This window comes from Leptonotus elevatus, chromosome 4, assembly GCF_054856555.1.
Source record: "Leptonotus elevatus isolate MCC_2025b chromosome 4, RoL_Lele_1.0, whole genome shotgun sequence".
Lineage (NCBI taxonomy): Eukaryota > Metazoa > Chordata > Actinopteri > Syngnathiformes > Syngnathidae > Leptonotus > Leptonotus elevatus.
This window is the reverse complement of record NC_141242.1, coordinates 8,818,220-8,836,719: the sequence shown is the minus strand read 5'-3', so window position 1 is coordinate 8,836,719 and position 18,500 is coordinate 8,818,220. Positions and strand designations below refer to the sequence as shown.

At 41.2% G+C, this 18,500-nt stretch overlaps 3 protein-coding genes across 6 annotated transcripts in view; 1 reads left to right on the top strand and 2 right to left on the bottom strand.

Moving 5' to 3' along the window:
• Nucleotides 1-10: 10 nt before the first annotated feature.
• On the bottom strand, nucleotides 11-3,062 carry LOC147175390 (zona pellucida sperm-binding protein 4-like). Its single transcript, XM_086072910.1, has 8 exons — nucleotides 2,080-3,062; nucleotides 1,780-1,964; nucleotides 1,596-1,693; nucleotides 1,351-1,511; nucleotides 1,085-1,277; nucleotides 676-823; nucleotides 365-443; nucleotides 11-278 (listed from the first exon to the last, which is right to left on the bottom strand). Exons 1-8 carry the CDS (start codon nucleotides 3,032-3,034, stop codon nucleotides 187-189), a joined length of 1,911 nt encoding a protein of 636 aa, XP_085929036.1. The 5' UTR covers nucleotides 3,035-3,062; the 3' UTR covers nucleotides 11-186.
• A 3,192-nt stretch (nucleotides 3,063-6,254) lies between these two features.
• Nucleotides 6,255-12,423, bottom strand: LOC147175389 (zona pellucida sperm-binding protein 4-like). Its single transcript, XM_086072909.1, has 8 exons — nucleotides 11,206-12,423; nucleotides 10,707-10,891; nucleotides 10,518-10,615; nucleotides 10,078-10,238; nucleotides 9,817-10,009; nucleotides 7,481-7,628; nucleotides 7,327-7,402; nucleotides 6,255-7,237 (listed from the first exon to the last, which is right to left on the bottom strand). Exons 1-8 carry the CDS (start codon nucleotides 12,368-12,370, stop codon nucleotides 7,152-7,154), a joined length of 2,112 nt encoding a protein of 703 aa, XP_085929035.1. The 5' UTR covers nucleotides 12,371-12,423; the 3' UTR covers nucleotides 6,255-7,151.
• Nucleotides 12,424-13,632: 1,209 nt separating this feature from the next.
• LOC147175387 (uncharacterized) overlaps nucleotides 13,633-18,500 on the top strand; it is a 30,886-nt gene continuing 26,018 nt past the window's right edge. For all 4 annotated transcript variants that reach the window (XM_086074819.1, XM_086074822.1, XM_086074823.1 and 1 more), the window contains exons 1-7: nucleotides 13,633-13,784; nucleotides 15,851-16,021; nucleotides 16,127-16,233; nucleotides 16,634-16,748; nucleotides 17,371-17,487; nucleotides 17,812-17,873; nucleotides 18,326-18,481. In XM_086074819.1, the coding sequence (XP_085930945.1) occupies nucleotides 13,700-13,784; nucleotides 15,851-16,021; nucleotides 16,127-16,233; nucleotides 16,634-16,748; nucleotides 17,371-17,487; nucleotides 17,812-17,873; nucleotides 18,326-18,481 (813 nt within the window). In that variant the 5' untranslated portion in view covers nucleotides 13,633-13,699. The remainder of the gene's footprint in view (nucleotides 13,785-15,850; nucleotides 16,022-16,126; nucleotides 16,234-16,633; nucleotides 16,749-17,370; nucleotides 17,488-17,811; nucleotides 17,874-18,325; nucleotides 18,482-18,500) is intronic.

Genomic DNA, 18,500 nt, shown 5'->3' with positions numbered 1-18,500 from the left:
ACACAAAATATAAGTATTCAAAGTACATAAAAGCACTTTTTTAATATTGTTTGCTTACAAGCATTTGAGGAATCCATTTCATTCTCATTGCCGTGCATATTTGGCGGCTACACCTTCGAGTAGACTTCAAAGTCAGGAAACCAATACGTCGTTTCGATGAAATGTCAAACTTTGCAACTGCGCCGTTTACGCTGTGGGGCTGACCATCTGAAGAGGTCCAGAGGAGACCACGATTCTTGTCTCGGACAGCTTCTCCACCGCATCTTTCACTGCTCTCCCTGCACAAACACACAAAGCGCGTTGTTAGATCGAGGCGCTATGTTGACATGGAATCGAGTACATTTAGAGACAGAGAGCCCCTTACTTCTCCGACTGAAGCAGTTCGGCTCACAAGAGAAGCCAGCTCCAGCGTTGCAGACCGATGTACTGCAGTGAATGTACACCTGGACAAGAAGAGCAGTCCACGTATGTTTATATGAGCTCTTTCAATGGTAACTTGTTTCTGATCAAATAGCTTGGCGTGTTAGAAGAGACACTGTGAGCTGGCAAACTGCTTACAGTCAAAAACCTTTGCAGCTAAGTCAACAGTCTGACAAGGTTTGAAAGTCATTTCAAATTTACGACTGAGGAGTTTGGAAGTTTTGTCGGCTGTACTGCAGCCCCGAGACGGGTTACCTGTTCCCTTTGTGGTTCTAGTGAACTGGGGTCTACGAAGGTAAACATTTGGAAAACGAAACGCCTGTAATGACTTGGGAAGTCCAGACCAGAGCCAGAACCAACTGGAACCAGTGTGGACCTGTAGCGATCATCTCTGTTAGGGCACCTGGAGAAGGAACAGTTCAGGACAAGGCAATTAGCAAGGTCTTTGTGTTAGCGAAGAAATTGCAAAATCTTTCAACCTGACAACATGAAAGTCAGTCGACCCAATGAGCAAACTTGTCAACTCTTGTGTTCAAACGAGAAGCTTTCACTTGCCTCTTTTATGCTAGCTTCCACTAGCTGCTTTAATCCCGGGGAAACCCCGGTCCCTTGAGGCTACACTGCCATCTATTGGTTAGCACACGTCACTACAATTTGTTCTTACCCGCCAATGAGAATGTCCCACTGAGGCAAACTGTGAGGATTTGCACCAGTGGTGGTCCAACAGCGCCCGAGGTTCAGGACAAGGTGGGGATCAGTCCTGTCCATGAGTTGAACCTCCACATACACAGGATCCCTCAAGATTCTGGTCACAGGATAGTCCGCGACCGTGTAGAAAGAGTTGTAGGCCACATCCACTGTGAGCCAGACACACTATTTACGTGTGTGTCTCCAAAAACAAAGTGTGGTAACATGAGTGTGTGCACACACCTTCATTACAACCTTTCGTAAGGCATTGTCCATTACCCAACCTTAGCTGCACACTGATAGGACCCATAGCAGACACGGATAGAGGGGGTGCATTCATTTGTAGAACTTCCACGACTAGAGTCTCAATTGTAGTGGCTGTGTACCGACACTGGAAGAGTAAACTGAAAAGAGAACAGTTTAATCAGGTTTGCCGTTAACGGAGCGTTCAGTTGGACAGGAATTCACATAGCATCATAATTCCTTACTCGTAGCTGCTATCTCTGGTAATGGCACCCAGAGGTCCCATTGCCACTTCATATGAGGAGGTCATCCTGTTCTCATAGATGATCATACCAGGCTCCTCCTGCAAGAGATGTTTCCGAGATGAATATCCACGAGCAGGTTTTGGACTCGAGAATTTGTATGTGGTTTTGAAAATCAGGATCTAACCGCCACAACGGTGCCACAGGACGTCACTGGAAACTGGAAAATGGCAAAGGCGGAATTTGAGTCAACGCTCGTGCAGCCAGGACCTTCTCCCAGCAGTGAAATGGTTTCAAGGTCGATGTAGGGCAAAGTGGCATCTCTGGCCACCACTACAATAAACTGAGCATCTTTGGTGCACTGGATAGTCACTACAAGACAAAGACAATGTCATACATCACAGCATTTTCATGTTCTGACTATAAAGATGAAAACGAAGTTATAGCTTGATTGCTCAAGAAGATTGTTAGGTCCTCAAAAACTCACCCACTTTCCCGAAGTAGCACATGCCTCCGTTATAGCAGCAGTTAAGAGCTTCACAATCCGATGCAGAGATACTGTCACTTCCACATGGGACTCGAGCAGTTGCATACACATCACAACTATTGATCGGAGGAGTTGGGTGGTTGGGGTCGGGGTTCTTCGTATGTTGCCGCGAATGATCAAAAACTAAAGCGCCTTTTTGAAATAATTGTTTTTGGTAAGCTTTCTGATCAGACCAATCTCTTTTAACATCCTGTACTTGTTTCTGCTCTTGCTGAGACCAATCACCTTTAATAACCTGCCCTGGAGGAGGAACCGGATTCTGCCCTCCTTGATGTTGACCTTGGTTCTGCCATCCAGGATTTGGCCCTGGAAGAGGAACCGGATTCTGCCCTCCTTGATGTTGACCTTGGTTCATCCATCCAGGATTTGGCCCTGGAAGAGGAACCGGATTCTGCCCTCCTTGATGTTGACCTTGGTTCTGCCATCCAGTATTTTGCCCTGGAGGAGGAACTTTCCAAAGGGGAGTATCGTTTACAATAGGATTCTGCCATCCAGGATTTTGCTCTTGAGGAGGAACTTTCCAAAGGGCAGGATCGTTTACAATAGGATTCTGCCATCCAGGATTTTGAGGGTTCTGCCCATGCCAAGTATTACTATTGTACACTTTCTGCCATCCAGGAATTTTTTTAATAGGATTCTGCTCTGAAGGATTGACAGGAGGATGTTCTGGAGAACCAGGATACCACGGATGTGAAGGATCCACAGGTTCAGTTGGAAACGGGCCGTCAGGATTAAAGGGGGTCTGGCCGTTCTGAACGTTGTTCGGATGTGGCCAACACTGAGCTGTCCTTGTGAAGCATACCAGCAGCCCTAATGCCACGAAGAAGATAAGACCCCAGCGGTTTGCCATGGTTTCACGCTGGTTAGACCTGGACACTCCCCAAGTGGTCCGCATATGTGAGCTGATGCATTTATATGTGACTAGAACCAATGATTTAACCACACCTCCTCAAATCGAGGCTGGTTTTGTCAAAGGCTTAGAGGATTTATTATGTAACCCTGTTTTTTTTTGTTTTGTTTTTTTTCCTGCTGTGTGCTTTTATAAACTTTTTGGAAGCTTCTCAAGGTCAGGCGCATGGCGATGAGTGGCATTGTGACATTATGTTACTAGCGATATTTATGTCACAAAAACCTTTTCAAAGGTCTTTGCGAACCATGTTGGTTGCCAACAGTTTATTTGATATGTGGATAGCGTCAGAGATATCGATCTTTAGCTGGAACCAATAACAAGGTGAGCTTTTATAAGATAGACAGTCCTCAATATCTTTAGGAAATTAGATGATCAGATGAAAGCATTAAAGATTCACTTGTTTCGCCAATTTGAATATTTTACAGGCAATGTATTTATTTATTTATTTGGTATAATAATTATATGCATACTAGCTTGGATCATTCTCATAGTCCCTACTCACACTCTGATGTATAGCCTATATCAGTGGTGTCCAAACTATGGCCCGGTGGCCATTTGTATATAAAAACAACAACAACTTATGACTCGGCCGAAAACCCTATAGGGTTGAAATTGTTGACAACCACTACCAATAAAAAAAAATTACACTCATAGAGCCTTTCTAGATATGCGGTGAAACTATTTACAACTAACATAGTAACATTTCTCTTCATTTTTATTTGATTTTTTTTTTTAATGCTGAGAGAGCTCAGTATTGTTCATTCAATAATCTTACCGATTCGGCATGTCGTCATCATTGCTCTCACTCTTTTTTCTTCTTCTTTTTTTTGGTATGTGCGTGTGTGTGCATATGTGCGTGCGTGTGAGTGTGTGCTCATTAATTCACCTAAAACCTATTCAAAATCCCACACCGTTCACCTAAACCGAATACTTCAGAATCCCGCTAGAGTCGTGAAGTTGTCAGGAGACCCGAGGAAGGATCAAAGAAAAGAAAGAAAAATTGAAATCCAGCACCGACCAGACATCACCTACTACCCACCGGGTTACCAACCAGAATCTTTCACCAACCCCAGAAACATCTAAATTCCTACCAATTAGGGAGACTTCAAGAGACCAAAGGAAAGACTGAGGAAAGGAAGGAAGGATAGATGAAGCAGAGTGAGATCCACAAACATCAGCCTCCACCGATTCAACGACCAGAGGAAAAAGCAGATTGTGTTTGAATTTCGATAGATGCTGGTGTGGTGGATCTGGCATGCATGAAAACCTCCACCAAAGAGGGGAGCCGTCGACCCCGGCCAGGACAGAGCAAGCGCAACCCCCCAGGGCCCACCAGGCCGCGGCAGCGCCAATGCACAACCCCCGGGCCCCGCAGGGGCCACCGGCCGAAGAGCAAACCCAGGAGCCCGGAGCGCCCCCCCCCACCTCAACACGGCCCGCGCCCGGCAGGCCCACCAGGCACCCCACCGGCCCACAGCCCCCGCTACCCCCAGTCCCTACAAACTGAGCTATTGTTGACTGTGAGCAAATTTATGCAACTTCAACCTTTTACTTCGTAGTCCCCTGATCTAAATAGCGACTCAGTTAATAATTAAACTAGTTGACGTTTTAACTGACTCATTTCTTTTCAACAAGGCTTTATGACAAGCGTAAAACGTACATACCAATATTGAGTGCAGAATATGAATCATAACAACTAATAAGTTGTAAATACAAATGTTTTAAATGAACCCTTCTCGATCTGCTATAAAACTTATCAGGCAGTTTGCTAGCCAAAGGCCTTGCCAAGGTACAAGTGTTCTGTTCAGGGGTGACCATGGACACTGACCAGCTGGTCACCGCGACTTGTTGGCTCCGATGACCATCCAGCCCCACTGGACAGAAAAGAGCCACCTGATAGGGTGAGTGACAGTGCAGAAACAAATGTTGAGATATGCAATCTTTGTCGGTCAGAATCACGATTCGGTGAATCACAATGTTCTCACAAGATTAAAATATTTCCACCAACTTTAGAAAAATATGAATAAAGTAACTCCTGCACAATTTTGTGGCTGTAGTGTGTACATTTTTGGGGGTAAATATCGTTCTGCTGTTAGTGCAGCACATCCAGGTCACTGCAGGTGTTTTTCATTTATGCAGATCGAGGCACAAAGGATTCCATGTTGCTTGAACATAGTTTGATAATACACTGTTTCCCAACCTTTATTGAGCCAAGGCACATCTTTTACATTTGAGGAACGTCATGTCATGGCTTACCACCAAATAAAAATGCGTCATGTGAAATCCGTCCCGTTGAGTTGAAAATAAAACTGTTAATTTGTTGTATGAATGGAAAAAGGGGGTACCGCTCTCCACCGGTTAATTGTGCCTTCTGCCATCTAGTGGTCAAACATTTAAATGTTCGACCTGTAAATGAATACATTATTTATAGCAAATAAATGAATGATTTTCGGACCAATTAGGTGAAATTTAACCGGATTTCCCAATATTGAACAGTACCGTCAATCACTGCGTAAATGATAGTGCTGCGCGAGATTACATTGAGCCAAAGCCAATATTCTACATTCATTTCGAGTACACGGAATACATAACCCAAGTCATCATGTCACTTTAATTGTGTTCCTTTCCAGTCAGCCCTACATTGCTTGTCCTTATTTGAGTCATGGGTGAGGTGAAGCCGATCCCAGCTGACTTTTGGAGAGAGGACAACTGAGCCCTGCAACAACAACAAAAAAAGATCGAGGTGGATGGATGTGTTTTGGATATTGTGTCATCGTGAATAGATAGCAGTTATGTGAAAGCACTGACATATGCTTATATTGTAACGCCCTCGCACGTGGTAAAGGAGAACCACAGTCACTGATGCACATTTAGTAAGTTTATTGATGAACAATGTTACATACGCCACCTCGCCGGAATCTGACACTTTTAAGGCACATGCGTGTTGACATTTTTTTAAAAATGCTTTTTGGCCTTCAAATACGTTTATTTGTAATTAAAAGCTGCATTTCCATAAGTCTGTCTGTTTTAATGTTATGTTGTAGTTTTTTTTTTTTAAAGTATGTGTTTCAACTTTCAACAATAAGATCAAAGTTCTGAAATTCTTATTAGTTATTTGGAGTGAGTTTATGACCAATGAGTGTTGGAGGTGCGTTGTAACAAATACAAATCGGATCCTGTGGAAAGTAATTCAATAACAACAAAGTCAGTTTTATACAAATCTTTTATTGGCCCTTATGAAATTACTTTTTGATTATTACGATTATAAGTGATTCCCAACAAAAATGGTGCAATTTCATTTCAGTTGTCCTAAAATTAATTAATGAATTATCAAATACGTTTCCATTCGATGGAAGAAGGTACAATAAACCTGTGAATGCGTCTGTTACCATCACGATGACTAAGAATGAATAAGACTTCATGTGAATATATTGGATTTGAGTTCAATTAAACATGCACTGATTTCCACTAATATATGTGAGTGAATTAAGACAAGATCATCATTATTTCAGTAGTTATACTTTTGGTGACATTTTTTGGGGTAGTTTTTTTTCAAATGTAAAATGGGTGCCTTAGGTTAGGTTAGGTTAGGTTAGGGAACACTGGATTTTTGTACCTACCGGTAATACTGGAACCATCACATATTTCTTTTCTTTTTTCTTGGCCTTGAAATGACCTCATTTAAAAAATAATAATAATAATTGTCCATTGATCCTGTGTGTGACACTGTTATGGTCATGCAAACATGTTTTAAAGATTACCACTGGCACAATGTGAACTACAAAAAAGAAGAGGCTTTCTTTAGCGACATTAAAATATATTGTTTTGAATATTGTGTCGCAATGCAGTTAAAATGGAAGCTTTCAAAAGTGTCAATATTCTTTGGTTGAAGCTAGAAATTGAAATAAAATGATGCCGTCATACTGAACACAAATTTCAAGACAGTCATTGTTCTCTCGTGTTTTTTTTTTTTGTTCTTGTTGCCGTCATTACAATTTTATACTCGACTGTTCATTCCACGCCGCCAATCACGTAACAGTGTTCAGTTTCCAAATGCTTTAAAAGCTTCCGGCAAAAAAACGGGATCTCTTCTATTTGCTGTTCAGGGCTTGATCATGACCAGGGGTCCAGCAGAGACCACAATCTTTGTTTCCCCATGCGTCTGGGCCACAGAGTTCACATCTCTCTCTGCATGAACAAAAACACATCCAAATATGGTTGACAATCACAAATGCATATCCTGAAGATATTTTGCATTTTGTAAGCGAATTCCTTACTTCTCCTGTAGCATACGGGCTCACAGGACTGGCCAGAAGCGGCACTGCACACAGACGTGCTACAGTGAATGAACACCTAGGGAAAGAAAACTGTATTAGGACGGTCTTGCAGACATGTTGCTGCAACAGTTCTTTGATGCGGATCGTGCATTACATGTTGACTCTGAGGTGCGAGTGAGCTGGAGTCTACGAAAGTAAACATTTTGAAAATGAAGCGCCTGTGGTGACTTGGGAAGTCCACGCCGTATCCAGGACCAACAGGAACTGGGACAGCTGCGTAGCGATCGTCAATGTTTGGACACCTGGAGGGAGAAATGATTGTTAATACTTGATATATTTCATTTTTGGCAACGTTTGAAGAGTTGCTGTATTTAGTTTTAAGGATAGGAAACTGGAATAACTTTATTTTCTCATGACCTGGTCGTTGAGCTTTTTGCACACAATGATAACTTTTTTTTTTTAAATGTTTCCTTTATTTCATACCATTTTTTTCATCAAATGTATGTAATTTGGGCATGTATCACACACTGATCTGCTAAATACTAAGTATAATAAGTAGTTAATTAATACTAATTCAAAAACATTTTTACATGGTTGCATTGTCTACAGAAGGTTATTTCATGAAATGAGCCATTTTGATTCCGTATTTTCATTTTTCGTAATCATCTTGAACATTTTGCATGTGTCCCTGAAATTGCTGTCCACTCTTGTCAATAATGGAGAAACTGTCCCTTTATATGTTACTATCAGCATTTTGTCTTTGTTCAGTGGAGGCTGAAACAGTGGCTGGTTGTAGAATAAATATGTACCTATATGATTTGTAATTTTCATCATTAGTGTTTAGTTTCACGTTGTCAACCTTAACGATTATCAATTGGTATGAAAGCCTTTGAGTAATTCTAAATATATATATTTTTAGGGCTGCCAAAGTTAAAACTTTATTTCCTGAGTTAAAGCTTTAACTCTGCTTTAACTCCGGAGTTAAAGATTTAACTGCAGAGTTAAAGCGTTAACTCAAGATTCAATGCCAGGTTGAGCCAAAAATGTCCACCCTGTCATTGTCCACCCTGTCAGCAAGGTCACATATTTTGCTGTTTGAATGTACGTTCTGCATGCATTTAATTTATGTTAAAAAAATAAATTAAAAAAAATGTGTGTGTGCTGGGCCAACGTGCGTTTCTAACTGCATAAAGAATAAATGTCGGTGTCGGGTGGACTCCTCGTACCTGTGAAATCATCACTTTTCAGGACGCCAAAATAAAAAATAAAAAAATAAATAAAAACAATGTTCAATTATTAGCATTGCATTGCAAAGAGAGCAAGACATTTTCAACACTTAAAATTGGTAAAAAAAAAAAAAAAGTAAATAAATGAATAAATAAATAACATATACACACACGTGGACTGACCAATAGTAAAGATTTCTGGAAAAACATGAAATTTACCAAATTGTGATATAGTAGGCTTCAACCCTAAGCCAATTATATAAAGTTCAATGGAGGCTCAAAGGAACCTTATGGTGATGTTGACTATTTTTATCATCTGTTGTCATGTTTTAAGAAAAAACGGATATGAGAAAATTCACTTGCTGAACTATCTGTCTATATGTCTTTTATGATGTGTTTATCCTTTGGTGAAATATTACAGAAAAACATTAAATTTCATAGGCCAGCTAGAATCCTCCTCAAAGGATTTGGTCAATGTTATTTTACATTGATCATTTATTCGTTTCTGTATAGCTCACGAAAGAGATGGGAAAGTACAGATATTGTTATTGAGCCGATACCCAGCCTTTCCAAGGTATTAGTATGTTTTTTTTTGTTGGTATTGGTAATGGTGACTACTCAAGAGTTGGGTACTCGTACTGATATCGATCTAAAAAAAAGTGGTATTGAAGATCACTAGTTCTTGAGAAAGTGTTTTTTACTGTATTGCTAGATTTGATTCATTTTCTTAATGGGGAAGTCAACCTTAAACATTTCTTCACAATAATATTTTAGATGCGACCTCACTGGTCCAAACATGACATTCTGATTAATATTACATTTGTGAAATATGAGTTATACAGCAAAATCCAGCCGTTTTTATCCATCTCAGGGGGGCGGCCATTTTGCCACTTGCTGTCCACTGAAGATGACATCACAGTTGCTCAGGGCTCAGACAACGACCAATCACCGCACTCACCTGTTTTCTGAACAACATTGATACAATCTTCAATTGACAGCAAGTGACAAAATGGCCGCCCCCCTGAGATGGATAAAAATGGCTGGATTTTGCTGCTTAACGTTATATTAACCAATTCTATCTATGTTATTGTCAAAAAAGGGGGGGGGGGTGACTTCCTCTTTAATTGTTTTAACAGTGCATCTTTTATGACCCTTGAGTTACAAATAAACAATTGAATTGAATAAATAGTTCACCACCACAGTGAGCAGACATTGACAATGTAATAACATGTGCAGGGATCTTGAAAATAGCTTGCGCTGTTACCCATTGATCAGAATGTCCCACTGAGGCACACTGTGAGGACTGGCACCGTTGGTGGTCCAACAGCGACCGAGGTTGAGGACAAGATGGGGATCGGTCCTGTCCACAAGTCGAACATCCACGTACACGTTGTCCCTCAAGATTTTGCTCACAGGGTAGTCGGCTTCCGTGTAAAAAGAGCTGTAGGCCACTTCCACTGTGAGTGAGACGCTAATTAAATCCCGTCTCCAAAACAAAAACGTATCACGGAGAGTGCGCGCTTACCTTCATTACAACCCTTCGTAAGGCATTGTCCATTACCCAACCTCAGCTGCACATTGATGGGACCCAGAGCGGCTACTGATAGAGGAGGATTCTGCAATGGTAGAGTTTCTACAATCAGGGTCTCGACCGAAGTGGCTGTGTATCTACACTGGAAGAGTAAACTGGGAAAAAAAAGAAAGGTTGCATTAATTGGATTGATAGAGAGCATTCAGTGTGACTTAGGGTTAGGGTTCTATCTCTCTCTCTCTCTCTCTCTCTCTCTCTCTCTCTCTCTCTCTCTCTCTCTCTCTCTCTCTCTCTCTCTCTCTCTCTCTCGCTCGCTAGCTAAGCTATTGACCCTTTTCTTTCTTTCCATTTTTATTTTCATTTCTTTAATGTGTTTTTATGTTCAATAAATAAATACATCTTTTTTTTTGTGAGAGTGTAAGACAATGCCTTACTCATAGTTGCTGTCCCTGGTTATGGCACCCAGAGGCCCCACTGAAACTTCGTACGAGGAGGTCATCCTATTCTCATAGATGATTTTACCAGCTTCTTCCTGCAAAAGATGAGAAGTGAAAATAAACACATGCCTTGTTTGTTTGTTTGTTTGTGTCTGTGTATTTTGGCAAATGAAGAAAAGGTCTAACCGTAACGATGGAACCGCAGGCTGTCACAGGAAACTGGTAGATGGAAAAAGCAGAATTGGAGTCAACCTGTGTGCAGCTCGGACCATCTGCCATCAATGATATAGTATCGATGTCTATTTTGGGCAGAGTGGCATCTCTGGCCACGACCAAAATAAACTGAGCATCTTTGGTGCACTGGACGGTCACTAGAAGAATACAACAACAATGTGATTGGTTTAAACTCCTTAATGAGACACATTATTGGGCAAAAACAAGTGGATATGATCAGAATGAGAAAAGGCAAAGCAAAGCATATTCACCACCTGTATTTTTTTTCTTTTCTTTTTTTTTGTGGTCGGAATTAAATACTGTTCATTCACTCAATCAAAATGGGAAACAGTTAGTTAAGCAGATCCCACAAATGACTTATCTTGTTTGAACCCGACTAAAATTTCTAACTTCTAAAAATATGTATCGATCAAAAATACTAAGTGGAAAAAAAAGTAAAATGATTACACACCACTTTTTCCAAAGTAGCAACTGTGGCCATCGTGGCAGCAGCTAATGGCTTCACATGTATTGGCAGAAATATCAGAACTTCCACACGGGATTCTTTGGTATCGCGACACATCACAGTTCTGCAAATTGGGGTCTTTCACAACGGGCTGGTAAGGGATCGGTGCCTTTTTTCCATGGTGTTGTTGCTGAGGTCCCTGGGAATAATACTGATCAGATAATCCTCGCGGTAGTGCGTTTTTGGGGTATGGTCCCATCATTAAAGGATTCTGAAAGTTCGTATAGTAACAATTGCGGCCATCGTAGCAGCAGCCCATGGATTCACATACAGTGGCCGAAATATCAGGATTTCCACATCGGACTCTTCGGATGTGTGGCACGTTACACTTCTGGAAATTGGGGTCTGTCCCACCAGGCTGGTGAGGGACAGGTGTCATTGTCCCAGGTTGCTGTGACTGAGGTCCCTGGGAATAAAACTGATTAGAAAATCCTCGAGGTAAGAACCTTTTTGGTTTTGAAACCCGTGATGAAGGATGCTCAACTGGTGGCATGAAATCGTAGTAAAGCATAGGCACTCTTTGATCATCTGTTGGCTTTGACACTGGAGGGTTGTATAAACCATGACCCGATGGGTTGAAAGGGTCTGGGTGAGCAGGACTAAACCATGGAGTGTGCACCGCGGGTCCTGAAAGCTCTGATGTAGAGTCCACTGAAGGATGGTTCCATGATGGTGGCTTTGGATTCTGCGGGCCGTGAGGGGGTTTCATGTAGATGTACGGGCCTGTCCCATGTGGATTCCGTTGGTGTCCAGAAGGCGGCTTTGGTAGTGGTGGAGGATTTTGCCATAGATGAGGTTGGAGAAACGGCCATGAATGCATATGTGGTGTTTCGGGGTTCGGAGGAGGACCGACAGGTACGTAAGGTGGAAAAACTTGGTCAGGGGGATAAGGTGTTCCGATGTAGGGGGGAGATGGGCCCAATGGTGGTTTGGGGGGTGGCGGCTTTGGTATTCGATGAGGCGGCATTGGCATGTCATAAGGGTTATTGTAGGGCGGATCTAGTAGATCCAGATGCTGTCTAGAAGGCTTCCAAGCTTCTACCTTTGTCCCAGTGAAGCACCATAGCAGTGCTAGCGCCACAAATGAGGTGGCACTCCAGCGTTTGATCATGGCTTCACTGAAGTTTGATCCGGACAGTTCCCAAGTGCGCCGATTGTGTACCACCTTATTTATATTTGGAAAGAGTGGGTTTCTTTAAAGCACCACCTCTCCTGGTAAAAATAACCACCAATCGAGGCCTCCTTTCTCTCCAAAGCCAGTGTAAACTTCAGATTTTTTTCTTGGCTGCTTCACAAGGCCAGTGCTAGAAATTGTTGTGCATCTCTGGCGAAAGGGCAGCTTGACATTTGGGTCACTCAAACTTTTCAAAAGGACTTTGTGACCTCAAGCTGTATTTGATACCAAATATTTATTTGGAACAGAATAAAGAGAACAAATACAGAGTTAAATGTTTATCAGCAAGTACCAAGCAGTTCAAGGTTTAGATGACACTGACGCAAAGCATAACAGGGGGCATGTTAATCACTTACTTGGAATAGAAAAATTATACGATTTACAATATGCTTCTTCAAGTTCTGCGCTGCTGCAGATTATATTCACACTTATTCAATTTGTAATTGAGCTGCATCTGCAATGTGGCCTGGACCAAGGTGGGGCTCACTTGGTATTCAGTACTTTACAAAGATAAAGCAAACTGCTTTATCGCAGCCTGTGACAATTATAGCTGCCACTTCTTGACATGTATTTATATCTATCTATCTATCTATCTATCTATCTATCTATCTATCTATCTATCTATCTATCTATCTATCTATCTATCTATCTATCTATCTATCTATCTATCTATCTATCTATCTATCTATCTATCAAAACTATTTAAAATTATGATTGTAATTATTTTTAAGTGTAAATAACTTTGGTCACATTTTCACTTTTTTGTTATATAAAAAGAGTATTATGTTTCAAGATTTTCACGTCTTCTCATTCACAGTCAATAAATGATCAATTACTATGAGGTGTTCGGCTGCAACAATTCAGGCGGGAGGGTGTGTCTCATTTCACCGTTAAACGAATCAGGAACAGACAGGGATGGCGCTACACCGTGGCTAGGGGGTGCTACAGCCCCGTCAGAAATGTGTGTTGCTCCAGGCTCTTCCAGCATTGTATTTATATTCGTAAATATATTTCTAAATTTTCTCAGCACGTCTACTTATCAGTCAAGCTCCGTACCCTTGAGACTTAAAAAAAACAACAAATAAATCCATCCCACTGTGCATACTACCGATATTTGAGAGCTTTCCCTTTAAAAGTAGAGAACTATTGGTTGCCTACATTTCCCACAATTCCACTTGCTCAATCGCAGTCAAATCCGCTTGCGCTGGATCGGACTGGCGCGGCTCGGCTGACAGCTGCTGTGCTTGCTTCTCTCCGCAGCTCAGGATGTCTCGCTCCTCTCCGCAGGGCTCAGACGCAAATAGCCGGAGGAGGAAGAGGCCGACTGAACACCCTCGAGTTGAGCTACAAAGTAAGTTATCTGGCAACACAAACCGTACTCGTACACGACGAATACTCCACTACTTTACAGTATGCCTATGGCAAACCGGCAATGTTGAGTAACGCAGGTGTAACGTGCATAGTAAATTTACACTAAGGGTTGACGGCTTCATTGAAAGACCGTGTAAAGTGAATTAAAAAAAAAGTTTCGGAGTGTGTAAAGACTGAGAAATCTGTAGTACTCTACTGAATTGTGGAGACAGAGTTTAAACCATTAAAAAAAAAAAAAATTCTGTTTTCCAGAATTTTTGGGTATGACCAAAATTGCGCCCAGTGACGCACTGAATTTGGCTTCCAGTATGAGTCGCCCGCAGGGCTGGACTGACCATCTAAAATGTATATCCCGGTGGGCCTGTGTTTTATGGGGCAGATGTGGTGCTATTAACCCCCCCCCCCCTTTTCATTTTACCCCAAGAGACCAGCTCACAATTTAGAGGGAGCAGCCAATTAATCAATTTAAAATTTAGAGTAAAAACTGAACCAATCAACATCAGTGACAAAGCTGCTCGAGCTTATCGGGCTGGACCGGCAGATCTAAATCTAAATAACTGGTCCGATTTATTTGTGCCAGTCCAGCCCTGGTCGCCCCTCCCACACCACACTATATCATTTTTACCACGACAGCGAGTTATCTAATGCTATAAACCAACCCAATATGCATCATCTCCGTATTGACAATGCCAATATTTCCGCAATGCAAATGCTTCGTTTAGGCTACACGGTGAAGACAAAGGCTTAAATCTTAATTCATGGCAATTAACCCATTTTCACGATTACTCTGTCTTTGCCAAATGACATATGAATGAGGGTTTATTTACGAGAAGTAGGGCTTCCATCCTTGCATGTCATTTGACCAAAGGGTCACAAACAGAAATTGTTGTCATCATTTTCCGACTCCCAGTCAGCAGCAGTCTGCACGTGTGTGTCTGGGCAACTTCTATGCGAGTGTGCTCATCGTGTTCATGTGTTTTACTGTTCTCGTGGATTTCAGTAAATGGCTGAAAAGTATGTCAATTATCAACAACTGTGGCTCTCCTTTCCCACATTGCACATTGCAGTAAGTGTACTGTCAAAACCCTCAAAAAATCTGCAATATAATGGTGAAAATCAGCCCTTCTGTAGACCTACCCTGCTGCAGATGAGATTCAAAAGTGGGAAGTGAGAGGAGTTATTTGAGAAACATTGAAAGGGGGAAGTCACGAGGATTGTGCAAAATCCTCTCGTGAAAGCAGCACGTTTTGTATCGGTTGACACGGGTGCCACTGAATTACTCCCATTAGATGAATGGCCTTTATTGAAGTCACACTCCTTCTTTTGCCTGTTAGCAAGATGAATGATGATGGGTTAGTTAGTTCAGTAAGGGGCAACTGGTGTTTTTTTTGTAATCATTAGATTATCATGTGATAAAATCCTTTGTTATTAGGGTTACAAAGTTCTTAGAATTTTCAGGAATTTATGGGAATAACCGAAGAATATTGAATTGAATTTTGTCTTACTTAAACTTACAGTTAATATACTTTTTTATTTTAGCGTAATCCTGACTAAACAAGACTATCTACTTGGGATATACCAGTTTGTCTGATGTCTGTGGATCTCACTCTGCTTCATCTATCCTTCCTTCCTTTCCTCAGTCTTTCCTTTGGTCTCTTGAGGTCTCCCTAATTTGTTGGAATTTACATGTTTCTGGGGTTGGTGAAAGATTCTGGTTGGTAAACCCGGTGGGTAGTAGGTGATGTCTGGTCGGTGCTGGATTTCACTTTTCTTTCTTTTCTTTGATCCTTCCTCGGGTCTCCCGACAAACCTCACGACTCTAGCTGGATTCTGAAGTATTCGGTTTAGGTGAACGGTATGGGATTTTTAATAGGTTTTAGGTGAATTAATGAGCACACACACCCACACATGCACATACTCACACATGCACATACAAAAATAATAGCACGTTTGCTTCACATGTCAACATGTCATGTGTTTGAAGTCAGCTGGTATATGATCCAGTTCACCAGTGACCCTAATGAGTACATGTGCTGTGTGTTGCAGATCCTCCACAGGAACAACAGCAGGATGACCAGGCGGCTGACCATGAAGGACATGTTCATGAGTGCCCTTTGCAAGGTCCACAATGTCACGCAGCAGAGTGTTGCTCTGCAGCTGCACACCAGCCAATATGTCCCGCCCAGTTTGCTACAAAATACCTGTCAACACATGCTTGTGAGTACTGGCAATGTTTATGTTTGCCATCATTACAGATTATCCGAGAAAACATTGTATTTATTATATTTATATTTATTGGATTATTTTTCATCAACTCCCCAGATCCAAGTCATCAGTCTTATGAGGATAGCTGGGAGGAGATTCAAAGCATAAGGACCATAAGAGCCGAGAACAATGTGGAAGCCAACAAGCTGGTCAACAACTACAGGGTATGAAGTGAATTGAATGACAAAAGTGAGCAGCACTCATTTGTATCCACCAGGTGTGACAGAAACTTTCCAGGATATTTCAGATGTTCTTTTTTTATATATTTATTCTTTTTTTTTTTTACAATATTTATTCAATAATTTTATGAGTTAGGAAAAAAAAAATATATTTTTTTTTTTACAATGTCAAGGAAATTTTGTGACACCTACATACAATACTCATATAAAAAAAATGAAGTGATAGCTTATAAAATGAAAAAGTCATAAGTTTGGGCACTGTTACTTACCACTTGCTGTTTTCGAACAAGGAGCTGAGCAGCAAAATTGACAACAGGTGGTTGAATCATATATCAAGTGACACACTACACTTTTGAAAAGTGCATGTGCGCTGAATGTCTTTCAGTTTGGCTTTCGAAAATGGAAGAGCCACGTGACAGAGCGTCCCTTTGAAGACAGGTCTGAAGTGGTGAAAGAGCTCTACTCGGAACTGAACGTCATAAAGCCACACACTGGTCCAGGTACACTTTTGGACTCTTGTGTTTATCTCTTCAGTCTAATATTACCAAAAAGGCATGGCGACAATACAATGCCTACACGAGGGTTACATGCAAAATCTACAGTATAATCAACTTTCATTTTGAAGTGCACAACCCACGGCGGTCTTTAATATTGCCCACCGAGCATGTTTTATTAGTTTATGCCATTAAATAAATGTAAAAATAAATCATAAAAATTCCCAATTTATCGGTGGAGAAACTCACTGTGGATGTTGTTATGTAAATGAGATGATTTTGAATTGTTCATTCACAAATACATTGTCAGAAATAGACAGATTACACAAGAGTTACCTGGTTGTTGAATTTGAGATTCGATGGGCAGTCAAGAGACCCAACTATTTGTGTATAAACAATTAGAAGTCAGTTTTCTGAAAACCAAATTTACTTTTTAGCTGACAGTGATTTTGATGAGCTTGGACTGAATTGTTTTTTAAAGATGATCTTTTTCCTATATAACCCGCCCCCCCCCCCCAAAAAAATTAAAATGATTTAAAAAAAAGATACATTAAATTATTATTATTAAAATAAAATAAAATGGTGTATCTTACTAATAATATACTTTTTTTTTTTGTTCTGTTGGCAGGCCATCTCTTCACATGTGGAAATGTGGTGTATGTGTTTCTATTTGGTTGGTGGCTCTCCCTGATGTACCTGCTGGTGGGCATAGTAATGTTCCTCACTGTCATCGGTGCACCCTACGGTAGGTGGGGTCATTAATTACGATTACTGTAGGAGTACGTTGAACCCCCATTTATCACTGGGGATTCCAACCAGACCCTCACATGATTAGGCTAGCTAAATGCTAACATACAGTATAATGTGAAAGGCTACAGATGAGCTTTGGAAATTAGCATTGATGGCACAGGAATGACCTTCTAATAACCTTCACACAACCGTATTTTTAATACACGTGGCTCGACAACACAACAGCGAACGATGAACCGCGATACCACTGGGGTTCAATGAAGTTCATCTTTGCTTCTTATTACGCTTTCTCCATCGCTCTCCCTTTCCTCCTCTTCAGGAAAGCTCTGCTGGAAGCTGTCCTGTTACTTCCTGTGGCCATTTGGCAAGTTAGTTCACCAGGTATTAAGCCATACGTTTACTGGACATTACATTAAGCCACAGCTATATATTCAAAGTATATTATATTTACATACACACAGTATCGTATATCGTCACTGTCGCTTGGAAACCTTGTGTGTCCAATTTTGGTCAATTAGGCCTACATATTTTTTTTTCACAAATCTGTATTATTGGTCAATCCCTATTATCATGATTTCTTAATTAATTAATCAATTTATTTATTTATCTTACAAATTATTGGCTTTCTCTCTGCAAACAAGGCATTTTTTTGTTTTCTTGTAAAGTGAAAGTCAAAGTTTAAGAGACGTGAGCATTCCCCCTTATATTCCTGCTTCTTCTTTTCAACAAGTACACACATCTTATGCCTGTTTTCGTTGGCTTCTTATGATTGTGAGTGATTGATTATTATTCTAATGGTGACACTTTCCTATGTCGGACATGTATTCATACAGATTGGACATACATTTCGCAGATGTTGTGAGCAAATGCCCGACTGCGAGTGCACTGTGGAGTGGGTCGAGGACGGCTCGCCGGTGCTGCTGCCATCACCCACTGAGAGTCCCATCCCGGAGGAGGCGTCAGAGCAACCAGCGCACCGTGGCTACTGGGTAACGCTAACTAACTGTG